Source organism: Oncorhynchus gorbuscha, linkage group LG26 (genome assembly GCF_021184085.1).
Source record: "Oncorhynchus gorbuscha isolate QuinsamMale2020 ecotype Even-year linkage group LG26, OgorEven_v1.0, whole genome shotgun sequence".
Classification (NCBI taxonomy): Eukaryota; Metazoa; Chordata; class Actinopteri; order Salmoniformes; family Salmonidae; genus Oncorhynchus; species Oncorhynchus gorbuscha.
The window spans coordinates 24,969,167-24,996,501 of NC_060198.1; the positions used below are offsets into that span (position 1 = coordinate 24,969,167).

Sequence of the window (27,335 nt, forward strand, 5' to 3'; positions counted from 1 at the left end):
GAATGAGAATTGGCGTGGGGAAGGTGGGCAGAGGGCTGGAGATGCACCAGATAAGTGTGACAAGCGCCGACAGGCAGATGCAGAGAGTACACACACACACACACACACACACACACACACACACACACACACACACACACACACACACACACACACACACACACACACACACAAACTCGCCCACACACACTCTCTACCTCTCCATCTGACCACTTCTTGCTGAAACCCAAACACTTAAGAGAGCGCTGAGGGCGCGTGTGTGCGCATAGTAAGGTAGAGTACAGTCAAAAAGACAAGGTCACCATAGAAACGGGATACGTATCACAGTTTTATATAACTGCATACCAGACGAGTTCAGTTAGTAGCTAGGGATGGGCTGAAATCTGCTTTTGTGTCTCCAATATTAAATCAACTATATTTATAAAGCCCTTTTTTACATCAGCTGATGTCACAAAGTGCTGTACAGAAACCCGGCCTAAAACCCCAAACAGCAAGCAATGCAGATGTCGAAGCACGGTGGCTTTGAAAAACTCTCTAGAAGGGCAGAAACATAGGAAGAAACCTAGAGAGGAACCAGGCTGAGGGGTGGCCAGTCCTCTTCTGGCTGTGCCAGGTTGAGATTATAAGAGTACGTGGCCATTAAGGACCAGCAGGGTCACAGTGGTTGTAGAGGGTGCAACAGGTCAGCACCGCCGGAGTAAATATCTTGTTTTTGAATCAGTCCCACTGGTTCACATCCAGATCCAAACCACATGTACAGCTGTTGCTTTATGAGCGGTCTCCAGACCTCGCGTTATGATTCTGAAACTACTCCCCCTTGGTATGAGGTGGTCCACAGCTGTGACTTGAACAACAACCTCCTTCCATCTCTCCATCCTGCCATTTTCCACCCTTGAAGGGAGTGTGCACTGCTCCCCTCCCAGCCATTGTGCTTCCTGCAGGGCGAGAGAGAAAGGGGGATAGGGTGTTCTTCGAGGCTGTATGCTCTGCCCACTCCAAATCTCAAACACGCATGCATGGCCTTCACCCGCCCCCCCTCCCACCACAGCCCTCTTGCCGTTTGAATGTAGGCACAGACTGGGGGAGGTGGGCAGGGAGGGAGTGTTTATTATTTTATTTAATTTATTTCTGTTTATGCACAGGTGTTTGAATGAGAGAGTCTGTTATCTGTAAATAACTTTTGTACATATGTGTAGTATCCATTTGAAATAATCTACCTTTGCATGAATGCGTAAGCATGCACGTTTATGTGTACATGTGCACCCCCACGCACACGCTGTACATGTTTGAGATTCTGGGGCGTATGTGTTTTGTGTCTGTGTTTATTGGACAGGAGTGCTCCTCTCCCACTCCTGTCATGTGGAGCAGTGTGCTCAATTCTAATCTGAGCCAGAGATTTTCTGCACTTTAAGCTTCTGCAAAATGCGTGGTGGGAGGAGAGAAAACGAGAGAACAGGCTTTGGCGAGAGGGGAAACGTCTTCCCACCCCTGTTACGTGCGCCGATCCATCTTCAGCACATGCTATTTATCTCTTTGGCGTGGAAGTTGGACACACAGTGTTAGAGTTTGACAGAGGAGCAGGGAGATTATCAATGGCCATCTCTCTGTTACCACTGTGGATCTACGAGCCTGTCAAAATGGGTCTTCCCCCTCATCTAGAACATGAATGGACTGAACAGACATCCCCAACAAAACACAGTGGCAACCTGCCCGAGAGCCCGGCAGCCATATTGGATGAGTCAAACATGATGCCTTCTCTCACATTCAGATCTATGCTGGCCTCTTACGATGAGACTTTAGAATGTAAGCTCCACATGAAACAAACAAGGAATGTGTCCTCTCTATGCTATTTGTTTCTATGGTCTCTTCTGCCACACTGCACTTCATAGCTAGCTCTGTAGTGCCCTGCTGTTCCTTTGCAGGTATGGAATTGAACAGATGTGTTATTTTCCTGTGGTCACACACACAGCTCCAGGGGGATAATGATGGGGAAGAAGATTTGAAACCTGCGTCCCTTCACCCCTCTTCCTCACTCACTCACCCACTCCTCTTATTCTCTCTTTCTCATGCACTTTCCTCCGGTTCTCTCTCCTTTGCATCCCATTTGTTTCTCCTCCGCCACCCACGTTCACACTCTCTCTCTCTCTCGCGCTCTTTCGTTCCTCTCCTCTCTCTTTGCTTTGCCTGTCTGTTGCTACTTTCATATTGTTCTGTTTGCTTCCTCTGCTCTTCCGCTCCCTCTCCTCTCTTTCTGGGCTCAGTCTCACTGCAGCCACTCAACGTGGCGTCTCCCAGGCAACTGTGGGGAAACCAGTACTGCCAAGAGGTCGACAATATGTGGACCCACTCACTGCAGCACGCAGAGACTACAGACACACACACACACGCTAGCATGCACAGTCGAACACACAATACATCATTAAATGTCATCCACACATGGACACCGACACCATATTGTTCATTGGAAGAGCATAATTGCCATATGTAGTGGATACTTGAGGCAGTGAGTGGATCAGAAGCCGCTATTACAATCAAGCCTGGTACATAGACCCTAGAAGTAGAATCACATACAGAGAATGACATCTGAAGTTATTCATTATATCCAATGTCACACAGTATGTTCTTTCGTTCCTGTTGAAATATGAAGGATTCAGTTAGAATGGGCCAGGAGGAAGAGCGGTCTGAACAGGTCTTAATCTAGTGGTGATCGAACAGTAACAGCCAACACCTCCATGCATTCTACGCTTTATGAATCCAAAGCAGGTATTGCCATTTCACTGTCCCAGGCCCGCTCCAACGTGTGCCACACACACACACACACACACACACACACACACACACACACACACACACACACACACACACACACACACACACACACACACACACACACACACACACACACACACCCCCTCAGAGGTCAGTGGGTTCCATTTTATGACCGTCTCAGTCTGGGATCGAGCATGGGGGAGGTTTGATTAGCACGTCTAGTGAGTGCGCTCTTAATGATGCACTCTGGGTAATGGAATTTGACGCGCCACTCTGTCTCAGCTTCTAGTAATTTTCATAAAAACCTTTTTTTACATTTTTATTTTATTTTTTACATATCCCGAACAGAGACATCTGCAGGCCTACATTGTCAACATCCTCACACCCCTAGTGTATGTGTGTGTGTGTGTGGTTTCTTGTTGATGATTAGTGTGTTAATTCCTGTCTGTAAAATATAACACTTTTATCCCATATGTCTGACCCTATGAGGTCAGGTATCCACTTGCCTGCTTATCCCCATAATACCAGCAGTAAACTAGGGAAAGTCAATCCTGTCACAATCGCATGTCACCGGTAACAATCCCTCCACACTCCGTCTACCGCTTGTCCAGAATAACAACTTCCCCTAACCAGAGAGGAAATGGGCCTACACTTTCCAATTTCATCTGCCTCGTTTGTTGTCATTTTGAAACAGTAATAACACAGTACGAGTCAATGAAATCTCATCTGATTTAGTGGGATTGGGGCGACTTTAACCGCAGTCCAGCCGGTCCGCGACTCCTAGTCAGGGTTTATAAATAGAGGCCACCACATTGCCCTCCCCTCTGGTGTAGCGCTATAGACTGCAGACTGAATTGGAGCACAGAGGACCAGGTGGCGGTTTCACTGAGACAGGATTTATCTTAGCCCAGTAGCAGAAGCCCCCGCGCTGCGCCAGGGCCCGGGATTTAACAGCAGACAAAGGTGACATTAAGGGATTTCAGACGCCCGTTTTTTAATATATTTTTTTATCTCTGACACAATAATCAAATTAGAGCTTTTGGAGCATGACCGGTTAAACAAGCACAGTGGAGCTTCAGCTGCAACGGCTGTAGAAGCATATCCATGCATAATTAACGAGCATTTTCTCTCTCTCCCGCTCTCTCTCTTCCTCTTCCAATATTCCCTCGTCATAATCACTTTCTCTCACTTTCTTTTCCTGCCTATTTTCTTCTCTCTCTCTCTCTCTCTCTCTCTCTCTCTCTCTCTCTCTCTCTCTCTCTCTCTCTCTCTCTCTCTCTCTCTCTCTCTCTCTCTCTCTCTCTCTCTCTCTCTCTCACAGAAACACTCCTGGATGACTTCATGTTGACACACCCCATCTTCCTGGCCTCGGACAGGTTCCAGCAGGTCCTACTCCAGCAGTATCCTTTACCTTCCCTTTCCTTCCTGGCCTAGCCTGGGAGCCCCAATGTGTAAACACACACACACCTGCGCACCCTTCCCAGACATCCCCAGGAAGAACTGGGATGCCAGGAAGGCTCGGTCCGACCACCCCCATCCGCCATGCAAGGCGAGGGTGGCCCACTTCTGGTTTCCTGTCCCAAGTGCTCGTTAGCTCCAAGAGAATGCGGTTTTGTTCAACGCTGCTACTTCGCTAGGCTAATATAAACAATGGCCCTGAACTGGCCTTGACACATATTTGGACATGGGAAAGCATGTTTTTGTGCTTTAGAAGGGTTCTCTTTGTCATTTGAAGCGACATGTTAAGTAGCCTAGCATATGATATTCGCTGTGTTAAAAGCAAGAGCTGTTTTTTTGTGGAACATGCACACAGTGTTCAAATAAAATCTCTTACAAATTAGCCAATTTAAAAATAAAAATAAAATGTTTAAAAAAAAGTAATTCTCTATGAATATTGATATTTCTACAGTATCAAAGCCATATTAGGCTACTCAGGCCGATGTTCAATTTGAGTACGATTATCCAGTGCTGTTCGCACGTAACTTTGCAGGAGCACTCGACCGAAGGCTTAAGAACCGAAAACTCCTTAGTAACAACAACTCCACTTGCTCCGTCTGCACCAAGCCAAGGAACAAGGTTTCTGTTTTGGCACCACCACAGGGGGTTCAGTAAAGTTGAGCAACATTCCCCGACACAGAGCTGTGGATTTGGGTCGCGGTAGTAGTGCATTCATTGGCAATGGGCCACACTGCTACTTAACATCTGCCTCGTGGCTAACTCAGTTTCCCATATTATTACACTACAGTGGACCAATAGATATGATATTCGGCTTCTGCCGATCTACAATGAACATATTTAGAGCAATGATATGATAATACTGCCTATGTCTGGCTTTAGAATCCCCCCCCCCCCCATTATGATAGTTTGCTTTTTTTTGAAGGGTGTATGTTACTGTAAGTGAAGACATTCATTTTTTAGTGATGAGACGGTATGTATTCCCCCAGATATTGTGTGTCTGTGTGCGTTTGTGAGTCTGTCGGTGCATGTCTGTGTGTAAAGGGATAGTGTCTGTCTGTGCATTTTGTTAAGCGTGTGGACAGACACTGCACCACCTTTTATCCCAGAACCCCCGTTCAGTGTGTCTGACCTACATTCCCTCACGGAAGACCCTGGCTGTGTGTGTGTGTTTTAGAGGCCTGAGCGGCCCTCCAGACGACAATGGGCGTCTCGACGGAGACGGCAACACAAAGGCATTCTGGGAAAGGCCGTCCGCATGCCTCGCTGCCCTTAATGCAGCTTGTCTGGGCCCTAGTGGGACGCCCCAGTGGGTGTGGAGAGGGGTGTTCTTTACAAATGATCAATGATCCAGCCTGTTCTCCACTGTACCTCTTAACCCTCTCCTCCTCCCTCCCGTTGTCTTTCTCTCACACCCTTTCTTTTTCTCTTCTCCCTCTTTCTCTCCATCCATACCTCTCACCTCAGTCTCACTGGCCCTATTCCAGCCTAATCAGATCTTTTTGTTGTTGTTGTGGAAATGTGTTTGGCTTCCTGCTGGAAATGGAAACAAAAGCTACCTCCAATTCCATTAGGAAAACTGAGAATTCTTCTCTTTACTTCACTCTCCCTGAACAACTCATCCCAGACCCTTCACACACACTCTAAAGACACATACACAATACACCACACTTGTAGTGGCTGAGCGATCAAAGCCCGGCTATGTTGAAGAGCCCTGTGGGGGGCTCCTAGCCACTGTGGGGGCTGGGGCCAAACTCCCACACCAGCAATAGAACACAACCCAGTTGAACAGAACCGAGAGAATTAGAAACTGGAGTGCAATATAAACCCAGCAGTTGGCCTTAGAGTTAGGTTGCTGTTTCTGGAGCTGGGAGAATTAGGTGAACAGGGGATCATAGATATAGAATTACTAGATCTGGAATGTCATCGAAGGCATTGGTAAATACTGTTCAGTGTGTGGATTTGTAGGTCACAGGCCTGTGGTGGACTTGGATTGTGGTCTGAAATAGAGGAGAGTGTCAGGGATAGTCCCCTTAAGTTTAGCCATGAAGTCAGGTGGGTAGTCCCTTTTTTATATTTAGAATAGGATGTCAGGTTTCCCCGTGTGTGTGCATGCGTGCGCACGTATGACTACTCTTTGGTGGTGAGTACAACACAGGCGCATGATGGCATGCCTCAGGTAACAGACTGAAAATATCCAAACATCACACTAATTCTGGTGGAAAGTCTGCCGTGCAGAGCTCTTCAAACTCTTTCCTGCATTATTTGCTAAGATGCTCTCCTCCTGTTGTGCTGGGAGCTGGAGGAGAGTGTGTGTGGGCAGCGATGGGTGTGTCTGAGAGCCTTCACCACACAACTCTCTGCTCTGCTCTGGCTAAGCTGTAATTACTAGTTGCTTGTTTGACTCTGAACACACTGCACTGGAATACTGTGTTTTTCCATCTGCGCGTCAGGTGACCATGGTTCTCCAGCTGTGTGTTTCAGCGAGTTTTTAGTTGCATTTCCACAGGATGTCTTTGAGCGTCTGCATGTGTCTGTGTGAGCGGTAATTTTAATGTGTGCCTTCTGTCAGTGTGGTGTGTGGGTGAAGGTATTCACAACCGATGTTGTGCAACTATGATGCAATTACGAAGAGTGTAATTTGTGCTAGTACAACATAAATCATTTTGGTGTGTATAGTAAACAAGTACTAGAAAATAGCTCTCTCCAGCTTCAATATCAATCTCCTAATGACAGGCATCAGTAGATATTCTCTCTCCCTCTGTCTCTGTGGCGTTTCTCCTTGACTCTGGGTTCAGATTTGGTGTCGAGGGGAAGGCAGGGGAGGGCTGGCCCAGCTGGGACGGGGCAGAGCGGAAGCAGGCTGTGCTGAGTGTTGCCTTCCGTTACCTGGACACATACAGAGAACTGCTGCAGGAAGAGGGCGAGAGGTCCAACAGCTTCCCCAAGGTACTGGTCCAACACACACACAATAGCCATCCTGCAGGACGATGGTCTGAGATCGAATGACACACACCTGCTCTTCCATCCAAGCAGCCTGGCATCAAGGCCGTGTGCTGTGGCGTTCTCTCTGGGTGGGAGCTGTGTGGAGTGTTGATTCTGGCGGCACTCTTTTTAGGGCCGCCGGGGTTGTCATGGTGACGGAACTGACTCAGCTGCGCACACCTTGGGAAGTGAGGTGGCTTTTGAGGCGCTTCTACCTTTCCTTCTGTAGTCACATTTAATAACACATCTCTTGTCAGTTTCTTTCACACAGACCCCTTGGCTTCTTCCACTGCTCTGTTCTGTCTCCACTGTCGTCTACCTGTCTCTCTGGTGTTCTGTCTCGCTTTTATTTCTCTCCCTCTCGATCTCTCCTTTCTTTCTGGAATACTGTAGATGCAGTCTGTCTAGCAGCAGATCTTGTGACGAACTGCAACTGCCCACACAGTGCTGGTAGACACAAACGAACACACAGACGAGAGGCACAAAGTGCACTCCCTTTCTGAATGTTATGTCTCTCCTCTGCCTCAGGAGCTATATCTGTGTGCAGTCCAGGAACTCAGTCAGTTCCCCGAGCTCGTGGAAGATGTGCTGAAGCTTCAGCGCTGGACCGAGATCCTCCAATGCCCGTAAGTCACACATCCACGCCAGCCAGATGCACACACACACACACACACACACACCGAGCCCACAGTCTTGCCTTTTAGCACCAGTCTGCTAGGGACAGCTTTTCTGGTGTTCTGGGGCTGTGAAAGGCATTGCAGCTGGATGTTGCTGTGTCACTCCTCTTGGTTTAGTCTGAATGCCTTTTATCTCACAAGTTTAACAATCACTGTTAATTAGTGTAATACAATTCATCCCATTTGGCGTTTCTCCTATTTTGTTGCATTACAACCTGTAATTTAAATGGATTATTATTTAGATTTCATGTAATTTGACATACAAAATACTCCGAATTGTTGAAGTGAAATGAAAAAAAGAACTTGTTTCAAAAAATAAAATAAAACTGTTACAATGGTACGTGTATATGTATTCACCCCCTTTGCTATGAAGCCCCTAAATAAGATCTGGTGCAACCAATTACCTCCAGAAGTCACATAGTAAGTCTGTTAGATTGCACACAGGTGGACTTTATTTAAGTGCCACATGATCTGTCACATGATCTCAGTATACATACACCTGTTCTGAAAGGCCCCAGAGTCTGCAACACCACCGAGCCAGGGGCACCACCGAGCAAGGGGCACCATGAAGACCAAGGAGCTCTCCAAACAGGTCAGGGACAAAGTTGTGGAGAACTACAGATCAGGGTTGGGTTATAAAAAATATCCAAAATGCTGAACATCCCACGGAGCACCATTAAATCCATTATTTAAAACATGGAAAGAATATGACATCACAACAAACCTGCCAAGAGAGGGCCACCCAATAAAACCCACAGACCAGGTAAGGAGGGCATTAATCCGAGGCAACAAAGAGCCCAAAGATGACCCTGAAGGAACTGTAAAGCTCCACAGCTGAGATTGGAGTATCTGTCCATAGGACCACTTTATGCCGTACACTCCACAGAGCTGGGCTTTATGGAAGAGTGGCCAGAAAAAAACATTGCTTAAAGAAAGAAATAAGCAAACCTGTTTGTCTTCCAGAGATTTGGGACGGAGGTTCACCTTCCAGCAGGACAATGACCCTAAGCATACTGCTAAAGCAACACTCGAGTGGTTTAACGGGAAACATTTTAAATGTCTTGGAATGGCCTACTCAAAGCCCAGACCTCAATCCAATTGAGAATCTGTTGTATGACTTAGATTGCTGTACACCAGCGGAACCCATCCAACTTGAAGGAGCTGTAGCAGCTTTGCCTTGAAGAATGGGCAAAAGTCCCAGTCACTAGATGTGCCAAGCTTATAGAGACCTACCCCAAGAGACTTGCAGCTGTAATTGCTGCAAAATTGGCTCTACAAAGTACTGACTTCGAGGGGGTGAATAGTTACGCACGCTCAAGTTCTGTTTTTTTTTGTCTTATTTCTTGTTTGTTTCACAATAAAAATATTTAGCATCTTCAAAAGGGTAGGCATGTTGTGTAAATCAAATGATACAACCCCCCCCCAAAAAAAAAAATCTATTTTAGTTCCAGGTTGTAAGGCAACAAAATAGAAAAAATGCCAAGGGGTGTGTGAATACTTTCGCAAAGCCACTGTCGGTTGTTTTTAATGGCCTTGGTTTCTCCTTTAGCCTCCTAGCTCACACTGGCTTATCTAACACATTGTGGTGCCTCCCCCTATAAACAGGGCTAGGAGTTTCCCCTGACCTTGTAAGGAAGAACTCTGGCCCCTATTAATTACAATCTACTTACTTGCAGACGACGGTACATACAGACCTTGTGGGTCCCATCCCACTGCGGCACACAAGCCGTCACACCCAATTTTAAAAACTCGCTGGCTTTGAAAGGATGCAAAGACTGACAGACCATCTACTGTGTTTCCCTAAGCAGCTCAGAGGAGGACAAGGAGATTCGGAAGAAGCAGGTCCGCCCTCTTTTCCGCCACTTCCGTCGCATCGATGCCTGTCTGCAGCCCAGAGAGGCCTTCCGGGGCTCAGATGAGAGTGAGTGAGACACATCAATCATACTGTGATACTTTCTGTATTTTGAAAGTTCTATATCTTGGGGGAAAAAAAGCGTAATTTCTCACATGCAAAACATTTTGGGACTAGTGGACTAATGAAGAAGAAACAAAAAATACCCAAAGATTGTTTTTGGGTGGTATTTTCCTTTCTAAGGTATTCAAATATAGGCCAACTGATATGAGGATATGGGACAGATGTTGTACACACTAAAGCCATGTGGGTGAAGTTAAAAAGTGTGTGTGTGTGTGTGTGTGTGTGTGTGTGTGTGTGTGTGTGTGCACAGTTTTTTGCAGGGTGTACACGCCGGACCACTCGTACGTGACGATCCGCAGCCGTCTGTCGTGCCGCGTGGGGGAGATACTGGCACTAGTCAGGGAGAAGCTGCAGTACAGCGAAGACCAGCCAACCCAACCTGGCAACCTGCTGCTGGTGGCTGTCACCTCCGCCGGGGGTAGGACCACCCACACACAGATACTGTATACTTTAAACCTACGATTACTTCTCGCCATGCCTACTTTTGATTGGCGTTCTGCAGGGAAAAAAACAGCCACAACCAAAACACCCAATCAGACAATGCAAGCTTTGACATGATTGTTTGAACAGCGACGCTTACATCCACAAAGAGGTTTAGATTTAAATCCACAAATGACTACCCACCACTGCATGGCGCTAAGCTGCCAAAGTGTTTTGACTCTATGGAGATGAAAACAGTTCGTTGATGTTCTGGTGTGTATCTGTGTGCTTCTTGTTATGTGCTGTTGGAATCTCTACTAATCCATTGCGTGTGTGCTGATGTGTGGGCTCATTTGTGTTGTGTTCTCAGAGAAGACCGCTTTCCGGCCTAGCGACGAGGCGGTCTTCACCACCCTGGGAGTCAACACTCACCTGTTTGCCTGCGAGCCCTCCGAGCTGGAGAGCCTGGTGAGTCCTAGAACACGAGTCATCACTTAACAATGGAGAAACAAAAGCCCTGGCTGGTGGCCATTTTTGGATAGCTCTAAACAACATTGTTTACATTTGAGTCATTATTGTGCTCATAAAGTTATCAAAAACATGCTAAGGAAATGAAACAATGAAGGTGCTTTAGTCCAAAGCTTCTCTGGTAAGACTTTGTTTTCTCTCTCTCCTTAGCTTCCCTTACCTGAGGAGATCCACTGGTCACCCGGCGACAGTAAACTCCATGACATGAGTGCTGAGGAGGTAGCCACTCAGCTGGTGGTGTTTGACTGGGAGCTCTTTAGCTGCGTGCATGAGGTCAGTGATTGGTGGAGCTGTTAGTACTGGGCGGAACCTCTGCCAAATAATTGCAAAATAAGTTCTCCATGATAAGGAATTATGCTGTGTGTGGTCTACCTACATTTTCGATGAGGTAGACTTATAGTACGTTTCTTCATTGGTATGTCCAGGTGGAGTTTGTGTGCTATGTGTTCCACGGCGAGCAGGCTCGCTGGCGCCCCCTCAACCTTGAGCTGGTACTGCAGCGATGCAGTGAGGTGCAGCATTGGGTCGCCACCGAGATCCTGCAGTGCCAGTCGCTGCCCAAGAGGGTGCAGCTCCTCCGCAAGTTCATCAAGATCGCAGCTCTGTGAGTTCCGGGTGACCTATTGAATTGTATTACACCTAGGTGTGTTGTATTGATGATATGCGTTTTAATGGTGTGTGTGTGGCCACAATAATAGTTTAAAATAGTGCCAAGTAGTGTTATTATTTGATAATTCCTAACAGAGTGTTTTACGGCATTTTAGTTTATGGAGAAGTGTGTGTTATTGTCTAGTCTTATCTAACGTGTGTGTGTGTACACTCTAGGTGTAAGCAGCAGCAGGATCTGCTGTCCTTCCTAGCTGTTGTTCTGGGGTTGGACAACCCTGCAGTCAGCCGCCTTCGCCTCACCTGGGAGGTAAAACACACACACACACACACACACACACACACACACACACACACACACACACACACACACACACACACACACACACACACACACACACACACACACACACACACACACACACACACACACACACACACACACACACACACACACACACCAGTGGAGGCTGCTGAGGGTGAGACAGCAAATAATGTCTGGAAAGGAGTAAATGGAATGATGTATTTGATACCATTCCACTCCTGCCATTACCACAGGCCTGTCCTCCCCCAGTGAAGGTGCCTTCAACCTCCTATGATACATACCCCTCTATGCAGACAGTCAACATGCACGTCAGCAAACACACGGGTGTAGGGATTTGTTTATAACTCTGGGGACTATTTGTTTGTGGCAGGGCCTACCTGGGAAGTTCAGGAAGCAGTTCCAGCAGTTTGAGAGTATTGCGGTGAGTTGCTGTTCGGGGTCTCGTAGGGGACAATTGATGGAGCCCCTATAATATGGGCTTACTGTGTATCAGGGTTGAGCTCAGTTCCATTTGTCAGTCAACAATTATAAAATAGGTCTTTTGACCGCCAAAAAGTAATTGACCCCAATCCGTATGTGGCTACGGGTTCATTTATAAAGGCACATTTAGTGAACACGTTGTTGTTTTTCAGGATCCATCCAGGAACCACAAGTCGTACAGAGACCTGATGGGCAGCCTCAGGCCCCCTCTCATCCCCTTCACACCGCTGCTGCTCAAAGGTGAGACAGACAGACACACACACACACTGTACACTATACACACAGCAAGTAAATTCACACAAACACTGTAGTTCTCTCTCTCCACTACCCAAATGCATATGTTCATCGCCACAAAGATGCGTCTTTACTAATACAGAACACACCCCATCCACACAGGCCGCCATTGGCTCAAACCACAGACTAAATGAGTGACGCCGGGCCGCTCCTCAAGGTCTCTCTCTGGCCATGGAAACACGCACACCATAGCTGAGGAAACGCTACACGGTGTGTGTGTGTGTGGTGCTGAAAACAGGGGCACAAACCTCTTACATCCCCCCCTCAAACACGCACTCACTCTACCCTCCAGATGTTGTCCAGATGTGAGCTCATAACATCTCTCAGACACACACACACACACACACAATGCTGATTAGAAGGCAACCTTTCTGCCCCGCCTTGCTAATTAACACCCATAGTTAATCTCTCCATCTCCTTCAACCCTAGCCTGGGTACCAGTCTCTTTAACGAACATTTGGAATGGCAGTGGAAGGTTCGCTGAAGAGAATGGTGCTCAGGCTACCTCCACCCTGCACACACACAGAGCTCAGCATGCGATCTCCCTGCTGGGAAACACGAGTATGTGACTCGTTAAATGTGGCCGATGCTGGAGTCTACATGTATCGTACTTCTACATCCTCTTAAGGAGTGAATTAAGATGGCTGTACATTCAGTCATTACACTTACATATACAGACTTACAAAGACATCCAGCATACACACGAACACAGGCTTGAGGCACACGCATCGGCATTGAGGCACTTCATAACCTACCGCTCCAACTTCACAACAGAAGTCCCTCATTATCTAAGAAAAGCGTGTTTTTCTCTCTCCTTCTCCCTTTCATTTCCTTTCTCTCCCACGCACACCCTTTTAACTCTGCATGGGGGACCCTGTCTATCAACATAACCAGGTGGCATTCATTTCTCTGCTTTGAGAGCACACACCTCCACAGGTGATCAGCTCCATAATGAGCTCTACCTCCCTCCACCCTGACCTCCCTCCCTCCACCCTGACCTCCCTCCCTCCACCCTGACCTCCCTCCCTCCACCCTGACCTCCCTCCCTCCACCCTGACCTCCCTCCCTTCCACCCTGACCTCCCTCCCTCCACCCTGACCTCCCTCCCTCCACCCTGACCTCCCTCCCTCCACCGTTGCCATGTACCCTGCTTTGAGTGTCAACTCCTTTTTTTTCCCTCTTTCTTTTCTCTCCATTCCTCTTTCAAATCTAATCATTTCAAGGCAAGGGATATCTCATCTTTTTTAGATTAACAAAGAATTGGATCTGTTCAGGAATTGGATCAACAAAATATCACTCCCATTATTATATTAGCTGTAATTCATCGCTGTGATAATAGATTGGTTATGTACTTACATCATTCTACACCATAATACTGTGTGTGCAATTTCCTTAATGTGTAGTATATTACACTTAAGTGTGTGCTTGTCTCGTTTTCTCTCTCTCTCTCACACACACACACATTGAGTATAAAAGCTCTCTTGTCAATGTCACTTAGACACCAAAAACATGTGTGGAATGTTTTTATATTTGAATGCTGTGTATACCAGGCTCCAATATAATGTCAAGTTAAGAATGACGCCAGTTCCTAGTTTCCTATACAGGGCTGCTCTCAAGTCTCTTCCTTATTTGAAGATCAATTCAATCTAACGTTGTAGTATTTTAATGCAGCTGTTTTTCACCAATGGTCCAATAGAATCACAGAATGGTTTTGGTGTACTGTAATATTAATAATGTAGCTCTGTTGGTAGAGCATGGCACCAGGGTTGTGGGTTTGATTCTCATGGGGGACCAACTTTAAAAAAAAATTTTTTTACACTATCCACTCACTTACCGTAAGTCGCTTTGGAGAAGAGTGTCTGCTAAATGACTAAAATGTTCACGTGAAATAATAATGAGGATTTTTATCCGAAGTGACTTAGTCATGTGTGCGTACATTTAAAAAAAACATTTGGTTGGTCCCGGGGATCGTACCCACTATCCCGGTGTTGCAATTACCATGCTCTTCCAACTGAGCTACAGAGGACCATGAACTTCATAAGACAAACGTACAAGACAACGTACGTACTTTAAAAAAATCAACTCCTACGGCTACCAGGTCGACTCCTTACACAGCTAGATGCTTCCACTTTTTCATAATAGGACCATAGAGAATGATAGAGGACTCATCTTTGTATCTGTCCCATTGTGGCGTCTGTGAGCGCACACGGGCAGCGCAATTGAGGACATCTCCATTTTGTAGTTGTCGATTTTCTTGTACTGTTTTTATCAGTTGGCGAACAAACTGAAATGGCGCATAGTGCCACCTGCAGTTATGAAATGTTTGCGCACAAGTATAATTCATTTAGCTAATCCCTCCTGATTACCTAGATAGAATTATGTGATCTTTCATAAAAGGGATAGTTCACCCAAATTAAGAAATAACACATTGGTTTCTTTAGCCTGTAAGCAGTCTATGGACAAGGTACAGCAATCTGAACTATCCCTTTAACCCACTCCCACCCAGTTGACTACAAAAGGCTGAAAGTCCTGAATGGTGTTGCCCATGCTAAAATAGGCTTTTGGGCACTAGAGTACTCTCATTCTCTATGGGTAGGACACATCTGCTGGCTAGCAGCTTAACAACCATACTGCATAAGCATTGCTATTTGTATTGCTGAATGTTTCTTAATGGTCACCAGCATGTCACTGCTGGCTTGCTTCTGAAGCTAAACAGCTTTGGTCTTGGTCAGTCCCTGGATGGGAGACCAGATGCTGCTGGAAGTGGTGTTGGAGGGCCAGTAGGAGGCACTCTTTCCTCTGGTCTAAAAAATATCCCAATGCCCCAGGGCAGTGATTGGGGACACTGCCCTGTGTAGGGTGCTGTCTTTCGGATGGGACGTTAAACGGGTGTCCTGACTCTGTGGTCATTAAAGATCCCATGGCACTTATCGTAAGAGTAGGGGTGTTAACCCCGGTGTCCTGGCTAAGTTCCCAATTTGGCCCACAAACCATCACGGTCACCTAATCATCCCCAGTTTACGATTGGCTCATTCACCCCCTCCTCTCCCCTGTAACTATTCCCCAGGTTGTTGCTGTAAATGAGAACGTGTTCTCAGTCAACTTACCTGGTTAAAATAACAGATAAATAAAATAATAAATGGTGCAACCCATAGGATTTGAAAAAAAAATCTGCATCAGAAAATGTCCATAATATGTCAGCAGTAATAGTGGAATGGACAAGGTACTACCCACCCGTGTTGTGATTTTTGTCTATTGATTTCTCCCGTAGGAGCGGCATCTGTTGACAAAATGGGAAAGCTGTGGCTGTGTTATCTAGTGGAAACCAGGTCGAGTGGCCATGTAGAAATCGCTCCGTCATGTCCTGGTTACTAATATTCTACACCGTTCACTCAATTTCAGTTTGAGAAAACAAGCACTGAATACTGTAGCAAATCATTGTACTAAATCGCTGTGAAATATATTTTCAATAACAAAAAAATAGTTTTTACAGCTGTTTGGACCAAAACCAAAAGTGAAAGACTAAAGCTCAATGAGAAGACTGGGAGATATTGTTTTGAATGCAGCCGATTGCTGTTGCAATTACCCTAGGTTCCACAAGGGGGAGAAGTTCTAGGTGTGGCACCTTTTTAAATGCTAGTACAACCTCAGTGATATTTCACTCTGACCTGGGTGGCAGGGTGAAGCATTTTGAACATGTTATTGGACGTTATGTTATAGCAGGAGTGTATTATTGTGCGTAACCTGACAGCTCAGTGAGGGCTTCCTGGTACCACACTCGCTGGTTCAGAACGATAGCCTTTGTCCGTTCATCTCTGTGGTTAAATAACTGAACAGTTAAAGCAGGCATGTGTATGTTGAAGAGTAAGATTCATCTGGCTTTTCTCTCTCTCTGTGGGGGAGTGAGGGAGGGAGATGCATATGCTTGCTATGTGTGTGATAGAGTTGGTTGGCAAAGTTAATCTGTGTGTGTGTGTGTGTTTGGGAAGAGAAGGTGTGCCTGCTGTCCAGTGTGCAGCTCTTAAAGCTCAGCTCCTAGCATCTTTAGTCCAGGGGTGAAAGAGGTCACATTAGCGTATCGCCTCACCTCCCTCCCTCCCTCCCTCCACCACACGCACAAACACCCTCCCTCCCCCAGGTCTAGCAGCATTCAGAACATTCTTCCTGACTGGGCGTATCGTCTCGATTAAACATGCCCCCCTTTTACCCAGCACCCGCAATTTCCAGTTCCTATGAAGGGATCACGGATTGTGACTCTTTGGCTTGTCTCCCTCTCGGTCGTACCTGTCCTCCGTCTATGGGCTAAAGCACCGGTAGACGAGGGCAGCTGCTGGGGCAGGTGTCCACAAGCCATTACTTAACTGTTCCCTGCCTTCACTGTGTGTTTACCTTTCTCTCCCTGTCTCTTCTTTTTCTCTCTCTCTCTCTCTCTCTCCCTCTTCTTTCTTTCTTCTCTCTCTCAGATCTGACCTTCCTCCACGAGAGCTGCAAGTCGTTTCATGGGGAGCTTGTCAATTTTGAGAAGATGGTGAGTGTACGTTCAGCCATTGACAGAATAGCCAAAGAAATACATGTCTGTTTCTATTCGGCACAATCGGCGTGATTCCCTGGACAAAAAAGTTACCCCCCCCCTCACGATTTCCCTGACTACTGTCTTACTACACATTACTACACGCGTCTCCTCTCTCTTCCAGCATAAAGTTGCAGAGATGGTGAGGAGCATCAGACGATACAGGAGCTCCCAACTAGGTAAGCGTTAATGGCCACAGGCACACCTGTCTGTTAAGAGTAGTCTTGAAGGAGCCGAGCTCCACCCTGCCATCTGTTTAGAACAGCACAGGCCTCGGGGGCCATTCAATCACACAACCGCCATTCGCGACCACTACACACCCACACAGGCATTCTCCACCCATAATGAATGATATGTCTGACAAACCACCTTGCTAAAACACTCCACTAAGTTGAGTTTAACACTTTAACATTATCATTCATTACATGGCCTAGTTTGCATAAACGCCCACGAACATGAAGTCACCGCACTGGGTACAGCTCAAAACCCTGCGACATGGCTATCACACAGCCTAGCATGTTAAATGCTCAATATCATTATTGTCACGTAGCATCACATGCTAAAACACTCGCTAATGTTGGTATCGCATCGTCTAGCATGCTTAACACTCAACATCACTCTCAAGGTTACACAACACATCTCACAGCCCGGTCCACTATTTTTTAAAGAGCCAGCATCCCCAAGCGTCAGTGCGATTAATTTGTATGACGCTCGTGCGCTACTCCGCTCATTAGTTTCAGTAAAGCGCGACGCTGTCGGCCACACTAAGATCAGCGACGTCCGGCCCACGTCCAGTCTAACGCTGTGCCCCGATCAACGCACACAAGAGATTGCTGACGTGATATAAGACTCTAAACGCAAAGACACTCGATAACCCAGTAGAACGCTGGCTTTCGCCACCCTCTTATCGCTGTGTATTTATTGACATGGGGCATAAAGAGAGAGGGTTTCACAGCAGGTGAACAACTTGACCTGTCTACATACAACACAACATGCAGAGGTTTTATACCAGCTGAGGATTCTTCACATGTACAAGCATGTTACATGTAGAAAAATACACTACGTCTAGATATTTGGGAAAAAAATGTGAATGCTCCTCATGGTAACACTCCTGACGCAGTGCACTTGCTAATGGACGAACACCACACCATGTTGAACACCACTAAAATAACCGTAAGGTACTGTACCTTATTTGTACTGCTCCATTGATATGGAGTAAAGCGTTGTTGGGTTGTGGAGCTTTACAAGAAAGGCATTTCACTGTACGTGTGTACGTGACGTTAAAACTTGCGACGTGAGACCAGAGCCAAGCCTCACTGCTTCACGGCATACCATGACCTTAATCAGTGCATAATGTTGCCTCGGCCAGGATAGGGTTAATGTTTTTGTTGTTGTTGTATTTCACTTTTAGATCTAGTTACAGATCTAGTTCTGTCTATTAAATGACAAGTTAATTCCGAGGCTTAAGCTCCTTTTGTGCTGTATAAAGAACACAAACAAGACTTGACGTAAACTGTGGTGGGTAGAACCTGAGGTTGAAAAGCTTCTGCCTGAAAGTGACAAAATGGGGTTTCTTTTCACTCTGGGTTTCTCAAAATGGGGTTTATTTTCACTCTGGGATATTCCATCGTCTTCCTTCGGGATCCTCAGACCAGTTGCAGGAAGTGCTGAAACACTTTTTTTAGATGTGTATTATATGGTACACAGTGCTATAGTGAATCTGGGCTTAGATGCATAAGTCCTACAGGGCTTAGATACAGCGGTACATTGTCTGAGATGACCACTGTACCCTAATGGACTTGCATGGAATGTATCACAAAGTGCCTCGTTGGATGACCGCAGGGGTCGCTCTCCCTCATTTCAATCCCTCTATTTTTCACCAGCTTTCTCCCCATCTCTTTTTTTCTGCTCTCTACCTGAGTGACTTTGACAATGGTCATCTCATTCCATTAGGTATAGGTTACTTCTGCTTAGCGAGCTAGAGCACACATTTAACCCCGTGTTCTCCGACAGGTATAGTCTACATTCAGGCATACACCACATTCACAAACCCATTGAACCCCCCCCCCCCCCAAAAAAAGGGAACAGCTTCAAAATGGCCCTTTGGGCTCAGTAGTAAAATGGCCATCTTATCCTATAGATTGCTGTTGTGATGGTGGCACAGAGGAGGATAACGATGCATCCAAGAAGGATTTGCTGCACCCATAATGGGAAATGACAAGTTGAGGCTATTGATAGCCTGCCTGACAAAGTGTTTTGCTGTTGGTTAGAACTGAATCAAACCAGTTTCTTTGCCTGCTGCATTGTGTGGGCTCGTCGTGAGCAGATGCTGCTGCGATCCTCTAGTTAGGTCAAGTGGAATTAGTGGGGTATCTGCCGCCGCCCGGTGGTGAGATCAGGACATTGCACGCCACAGCAGCTTCTCTGGGGGTTACACTACCATATAGCGCAGGGATCATCAACTAGATTTATATATATATATATATTTTGCGGATGGCAGGAATATAATTACAAATAATTTGTAGACTGCAAATTGACCGAAAGTATCCCAAACATAATCATTTCAAACCTTGCCTATATTGAATACGATCACGTGCCTCTCTATTATGAGTGGGAATACTTGGGAACTGGGTTTCAATTTTTTTTAAATAACTTGGAGCTTATTTCCTGGTGTTTTTACAAACTTTAATGTCTAATAATAATAATTATACAAAAAATATATTTTTGTGCTAAAAACTTGGGGGGGGGCAAAAAAACCACCTGCGGGACAGGACGCCAGTTGAGGGACCCTGATCTTGGTGGTGAAATATGATTACTGCTTAAATTGTTTTGTTGGGGGGTATGTTTAACTAATGAACTGACCTCTCTCTCGTAGCTTTGGATGCAGAGCCTTCCCCCTCTCACCTCCAGACCAAGGCCTACATTCGCCAGCTGCAGGTCATTGACAATCAGAACCTGCTCTTTGAAATGTCCTGCAAGATGGAGCCCAAAGACATGTGAGAGAAAGTGTAAGAAGAGGGACGAGAGAGAGGGAGATCGCCCATACTCACCCCCCCCCCCCTTCTCCACTGCAACTCTGCCCTCCTCAATGGCCTCAACTCTGATTGGATGAATCAGCTAGCCATTTTTGTAACTTTGCTATGCTCTGTGTTTTCCTGGCTCCCTCCCACACTCTTCCCGGTCTGTTTGTCACGAGCCACCGCTGATTTTGTGTACAATACTCAGACTGCTGGAAACGGCTGAGAAAAATGACTGGAACTCTTTTCTTTGAAGCCTTGTGACTTTGTGAGCATGTTGATGTATGAGGAGGGCAGGAGGTTTCAGGACTGACTTGAGTAGCAGATTGGACAGCCATTTTGTGCAGAGGATGAATGAATAGTAGACTTTTGTTTGATTTGTTTTTGTTTCCCCAACACCAAGTCATGCTTTTGCTTTCACGTCCAAGTGAAGCCTGTCCAGTTTGCACTGCCACCAAACCCCCTTCCCCAACTGAACCTTTCTGAACTTACCCAAACCAGGATGGTTAGCCCAAATGGGGAAAGGCCGGCTTTGTTTTACTAGACCAGTTGAACTGAAGTCTCTATGACATTTGACCCCCAGACAGACTGTATTCCTGCTATTGCCCCACCTTTTCTCTGTGAACTACTCGGACGTGAGACAATCTAACCCTGTGACCTCTAACTCTTGACCCCTCCCCTCCAGCCAACATGGGCACTTACCACCGACCACTCAGTGGCAGCCCTCAACGAGTCAGCGACAATTGGATAATAGAAAATATACTCCTGTACTAGTACTTCTGGGATAAAATAAACCCAGAGTTTATACCTCTGAACAAAAGCTTCCACCGTGTCACAAGAAGATGTGCTATTCTGACTGATGGTGGAATGAAAAGTCTCTGAACCCCATTTGTGCTGCGGGCTTATTGGCTCCCCACATAAAAGATCTCTCATTGGCTGAGTCAGTTGTTGATTGACAGCTCTTGATAATCCCACCCTTTGGGGGGGGGGTTCAGACTGAGGCCTCAGGTTCACCATCACAAGACAAACTCTTCTTTATGTACAGTACAGATGATGGCAGCCAACATATTTGTATCAACCAAGCACTTTTGCCTGACCTCAGGGTACATTTCAATGAGGATAATAAATACAGCATGAGAATTGTTTGTGATTGTACAAAATGTTCAGTATAGTTCAGTTCAGTATGATTTTTATCGCAATTTAACAAAGCCATTGTCTCACAACTCTCAACAAAAGAACCAAGGCCCATTTTATTTTATAGGCATGGTACCATCATCATGGCCACTTGTACTGCACCATAGTTTCTAATATGCTGATTGATGAATTTTCTCGTTGAAAATGGACCCAGTGACGCTGACAACACTTGTTTGCCTGCAAATCTCTCAGGATCCCTGGGTCACGACCTTCGCGGAGGGCTGCCTGGCAATGCCTGTACGATAAAGCTGTAATGTAAATATTCTATGTGTAAATAGCTAAATAATATGGAGACTCTATTTTATGTAAGATGCAAGGAGATTATTTAATTTGTTTTTGTAAATCTGAGAACGGGTGTAAATGGAGACAGAAATGGAGTCTGCTACTGTAGTTGAGGTGAATTGATGAATTGTACAGCATATTTCTTCTGTTTTTTGTTTTCTTAAGCGAGACTGGGTGGGGGGGGGGGGAATTTGACTCGCGTGGAGTTTTGTTTTTGTACAGAAGTCAGTGTTTACAGTCATCTCTCCTGAAACTCAGATGTGTCATTAGATGTGGCCCAAGGTTATATCAGAGCAGTTGTATCAAACCCACCCTTAACCCTTAGGCAATGTGTAGTTCTGGTGTAATTGGGTAAGTGGTGATGTAGTAATACCTCCACTTTGCCCTGTGATAGGCCAGATTGAATTTTCACTACATTATATTACTTACACCTATCACCTGTTTAGGAGGTTGGGGCTGAGGGTTTGGCAGTTGATCTGTTCTTTTTAACCATGGGGAGGCCCTTCACTCTGGCCTCAGTTACCGCGCACCTAAATAAAGCCTCTTCTGATGACACCTGTGTGCTGTTGGTTTATTCTGTCATTTAACCTTGGCTGCCTCTTTCTCAATTTTTCACTTAAAACATATAGGCATCGGCTCACAGAGCAGCCACACATACAGAACAGGGGTTTAGAAAAGCAGATTTTAACCAATTCAAATGTATCAGTTCCTCAACTTGAGTTAATCATGGATGGATTTGGACATGAAGACCTGAAAATGCTAATATAGGTAGCATTAATTTGCATTGGATTTGTACCACATATACTGACAAGTTAGCATTTGACACAGTGGCTGGGTAAAAACAAAAACAAAGCATGGTCACACCTTGTCCATAAACTGCTTACAGGGTAAGCAAACCAATATGAGAGGGCTTTTCTTTTTGTGCCGATATGGGATATACATTTTGTCCTATCATGATTGAATGGTCCCCGACCATATACCCTAGACATCCACCTGAGTGACCCATACACTGAGAAGTCCTTGTGTTTTATAGGCCTACGGCAAGAAGCCAAGGCAGAAATATGCAGTCAGAGACCCACTAAAGAAGCACCACCCACTCAAGATTCTGAGCCTGCCTGGCCTTACAAAGCCAAAGCCCCCGGATGGGTGAGCGTAACATAAAATACATTTGTCACAGCTGCTAATGAGAACCTTGTGCCTAGCCGGTGGGCTGCCCCCACCCAGGTCGTGCTGGCAACACTAGCTGCAGTAACCCATGGGGAGGGGTCACACTTGGACAATCAGAGAGGGGGAGAATTGTGGCCCTGGTGGCACAAAATAATCAAAGTTCTGACTGCATAGAGATGCTTGTGGAAATGGTCACAACAGGGGACCAGCGTAGGTGTTTCAGGGGAAGGGAGTAACAAATTTGATTTGAATTTGTCACATACACGTGTTTAGCAGATGTTATTGCGGGTGTAGCGAAATGCTTGTGCTTCTAGTTCTGAAAGTGCAGCAATATCTAACAAGTAATATTTAACAATTTCACAACATACCTAATACACACATCTAAGTAAAGGAATGGAATTAAGAATATATAAATATATGGACGGGTATGTAGGCTGTGTCTGTGTATGTAGGCTGCAGTCTCTCTGTGCTAGTGATGGCTATTTAACAGTCTGATGGCCTTGAGATATAAGCTGTTTTTCAGTCTCGGTCCCAGCACCTGTACTGACCTCGCAAACTGGATGATAGCGGGGTGAACAGGCAGTGGCTCAAGTGTTTTGTCCTTGATGATCTATCTGGCCTTCCTGTGACATCGGGTGCTGTAGGTGTGTGTACTGGAGGGCAGGTAGTTTGCCCCCAGTGATGCGTTGTAAAGACCGCACCACCCTCTGGAGAGCCCTACGGTTGTGGGCGGTGTAGCAGTGATTCAGCCCAACTGGATGCTCACTTGTGCATCTATAAAGGTTTGTGAGGGTTTTAGGTGACACGCCACATTTCTTCAGCCTCCTTCTTCACAACAATGTCTATGTAGGTGGTCCTTTTCAGTTTGTTGGTGATGTGTACGCCGAGGAACTTCTCAGCTTCTCCACTGGTGTCCCTTTGATGTGGATTGAGGGGTGCTCCCTCTGCTGTTTCCTGAAGTCCACGATCATCTCCTTTGTTTTGTTGACGTTGAGTGAGATTATTTTCCTGACACCACACTCCCAGTGCCCTCACCCCCTCCCTGTAGGCTGTCTCGTCATTGTTGGTAGTCAAGCCTACTATTGTTGTCTTCTGCAAACTTGATGATTGAGTTGGAGGCGTACATCGTCACACAGTCATGGGTGAACAGGGAGTACAGGAGGTGGCTGAGCAAACACCCTTGTGTGGCCCCACCTGGGTACTATAGTTTTGGGTACTATAGTGTTGAATGCTGAGCTATAGTCAACGAACAGCATTCTTAAATAGGTATTCATCTTGTCCAGATGTAATAGGGCAGCATGCAGTGTGATGGAGATTGCATCGTCTGTGGATCTATTTTGGTGGTAAGCAAATTGGAGTGGGTTTAGGGCAGGCCTGGGCAATTATTTTCCATGGAGGGCCACATTCAAATATATTTTTTGCCATCGCAGGCCAGAATCATATTACAGGATTATACATGTGTATGACTGTGTTGACAGATATATCTACTGTAAATCACTTCCAGATATGCTACTTCACTTTTTTAACATGCCCCGAAATAAACCACATCCATGTTCACCTTTTGGTAGGTATTTTCCTTAAACATGCAATGAATTACACGGAGGGAAAAGTACACATGCATTCAGCACCATGGACAGAACTCTTGTTAACGGGTATGCACAAAAACAAAAAGAGCTCAACATTACATTTACATTTACATTTACATTTAAGTCATTTAGCAGACTCTCTTATCCAGAGCGACTTACAAATTGGTGCATTCACCTTATGACATCCAGTGGAACAACCACTTTACAATAGTGCATCTAAATATTTTAAGGGGGGAGGGGGTGAGAAGGATTACTTTATCCTATCCTAGGTATTCCTTAAAGAGGTGGGGTTTCAGGTGTCTCCGGAAGGTGGTGATTGACTCCGCTGTCCTGGCGTCATGAGGGAGTTTGTTCCACCATTGGGGAGCCAGAGCAGCGAACAGTTTTGACTGAGCTGAGCGGGAACTGTACTTCCTCAGTGGTAGGGAGGCGAGCAGGCCAGAGGTGGATGAACGCAGTGCCCTTATTTGGGTGTAGGGCCTGATCAGAGCCTGGAGGTACTGAGGTGCCGTTCCCCTCACAGCTCCGTAGGCAAGCACCATGGTCTTGTAGCGGATGCGAGCTTCAACTGGAAGCCAGTGGAGAGAGCGGAGGAGCGGGGTGACGTGAGAGAACTTGGGAAGGTTGAACACTAGTCGGGCTGCGGCGTACATTTAAACTACTCAATCAGTGTAAGTCTCTGATGGGCATTGACTAGAGCAGTGAAGTCAGGTATAGTTTGATGTCGCTATGCGCAGGATTGGTGAGAGTCAGTAAGAGATGATCTGTGCCTTGACTTGTTATATTTCATCACTGAAAAAAAGATGGCTGTTCACATATACATAGGTTGACCCAAACAATACAAACATCTTCTGAGCATGACTCCTAATCTTTGGAAAGTATTGTTCATCGAGAGATGCGTAGAACCTCGGTCAGTGATGTTGTTTTGAAGAATTCTCCAATCACTGCGTCAGACTGAAGATCAATAAGCTCAAGTTGCAGGTCAGTGGGAGCGTTTCCACATTGAAGGTGAAAGGAAAGGAAACCAACAGCATGTCATTTACCAACATTTTGAAATCCTCAAAAACAATGAAAGCACGCAGCAGCGTGGTCATCTGATAGGGAACAGACTGGTAGTGTCAGAAGGTGGATGAGATTGTTGGCTTCTACTTGGCGGGTCAGGAAGAGTAATTTTCCCTTGAAGGCTATACATCTGCATCCGATGTCCAAAAAGGCCAAAATACACCCTATATTCATTAGATAGAAATTGCGCAAAAAATAGACATATACTATTTGTAACTGTGACGTGTGTGTCAGCCTGTCAGTCACTGTCTGTCCTCCTGCAGTTGTAATTTATACGTGCCTTCAAAATAAACATCCCACAAGCGGTGGGATTTAAATCATTACACATTCCGCAGGCGGTATTGAATCGGGTCGCGGGCAGCGTATGGACAGGTGCGAAAATCTCCCACTGTCAGAATCCCCCCCTTCGCGTGAACGCGCACGCACTCAATTCTTCATTGCAGCGACTTGCTTGCTAGTTGAGATTTCTGATCACGCTTTGCTGTGTTTAATTTGATTTCAATTCCGGGTTGATCGCGAGGGAGGCACCAGTAATGTCTGCAGTTTTCGGTTTGGCTATTTGTTTCAAGTGTATTAGTCTATAAATAAATCTATTTTCCAAAATTCGTCATCTCTCCCATGTCTTATTCGACTCGTAGTTGTTCTGAAATGTTTCTTGCCCCCTTCTATCTTGGGACTGCAAGACCTGGCACACATCAGAATCATTTTGGTAGCTCATGTTGACCAGTACATTTACATTACATTTAGGTCATTTAGCAGACGCTCTTATCCAGAGCGACTTACAAATTAGTGTGTGCCACAGGAAGTATTTGACTTTAGCCACAAAATTAAGGAAATTAGAAGGGTGGGCGGATTTCGGCAGGAAAGAAAATGGCCTTGCCGAAAGCCTCCCCCCTTCTAATTTTCTTAATTTTGTTTCAAACACTTTCTATAGAACAAACTTCATATCAGGATACGCAACCGAAATTATTAATGTATGTATGTGTGTTATATTAAAACATAGAGGGAGTAAAATGTAGGCAAGCAATAAACACTTCAGAACAACTATTAGTCGAATAAGACATGGGAGGGTGACGAATTTTGTCAAGGGGGAGATTTTCGGCACAACACCGGCCTTTGCCCAGTCCTGGTCTAGGGTGACAGGAAAGGTGGTGATATGATCCTTGACTAGTCTCTCAATGCACTTCATGATCACAGAAGTGAGTGCTACTGGGCGATAGTCATTTCGTTCAGTTACCTTTGCATTCTTGGGAACAGGAACATTGGTAGCAGTCTTGAAGCATGTGGGGACAGCAGACTTCGAATAGGGAGATTGAATATGTCTATAAAGACACCAGTCAGGTTGTCTGCGCATGCTCTGAGGACGCGGCGCCTGGGCCGGCAGCCTTGTGAGGGATAACATGTTTAAATGTCTTACTCACATCGGCCACGGAGAAGAAGAGCCCGCAGTCCGCCTCGGTGGCACTGTGTTATCCTCAAAGCGAGCAAAGAACGTGATTAGCTTGTCTGGGAGCAAGGTGTCGGTGTCCACGACGTAGCTGGTTTCCCCTTTGGTAGTCCGTAATTACATACGTCTCGTAGTACTCACTCCAGAGTGAGGGGAATGGAATTTTTTTAATCAATGATGACTAATTATGTATACATTTCAATCAGGACTGACTAATCAGAATACTATTATGTTACTGTATATGTACTAATCCGAATACTATTATGTTACTATATATGTACTAATCAGAATACTATTATGTTGCTGTACATGTATGAGTTTTCTTTCTTGATCCCAGTACTGAATATAATGTGTGTAAATGTGGTCAAGAGTTAGAACAATGACGGTGTGTTCCGTAGAAATGAATGAACGATATCTTCAGACTGGCTAGAATGCTTATCTACACAAGAAGACCTTGACTCAAATTATATTAAATTGGTAGGGAAACAACATGGGA

General features: G+C 45.7%; 1 protein-coding gene across 2 annotated transcripts in view; it reads left to right on the plus strand.

The window, feature by feature from the left end:
• LOC124015407 (rap guanine nucleotide exchange factor-like 1) overlaps positions 1-22,132 on the plus strand; it is a 33,301-nt gene extending 11,169 nt beyond the window's left edge. Inside the window, exons 2-15 of one of the 2 annotated variants that reach the window (XM_046330573.1) lie at positions 4,091-4,169; positions 7,023-7,173; positions 7,738-7,835; positions 9,692-9,807; positions 10,112-10,279; positions 10,652-10,749; positions 10,960-11,082; positions 11,235-11,413; positions 11,635-11,725; positions 12,111-12,161; positions 12,373-12,460; positions 16,978-17,042; positions 17,209-17,263; positions 19,960-22,132. In XM_046330573.1, coding sequence (XP_046186529.1) covers positions 4,091-4,169; positions 7,023-7,173; positions 7,738-7,835; positions 9,692-9,807; positions 10,112-10,279; positions 10,652-10,749; positions 10,960-11,082; positions 11,235-11,413; positions 11,635-11,725; positions 12,111-12,161; positions 12,373-12,460; positions 16,978-17,042; positions 17,209-17,263; positions 19,960-20,084 — 1,487 coding nt within the window. In that variant the 3' untranslated portion in view covers positions 20,085-22,132. The remainder of the gene's footprint in view (positions 1-4,090; positions 4,170-7,022; positions 7,174-7,737; positions 7,836-9,691; positions 9,808-10,111; positions 10,280-10,651; positions 10,750-10,959; positions 11,083-11,234; positions 11,414-11,634; positions 11,726-12,110; positions 12,162-12,372; positions 12,461-16,977; positions 17,043-17,208; positions 17,264-19,959) is intronic. The other variant, XM_046330574.1, reaches the window with a different exon arrangement.
• Positions 22,133-27,335: the final 5,203 nt, after the last annotated feature.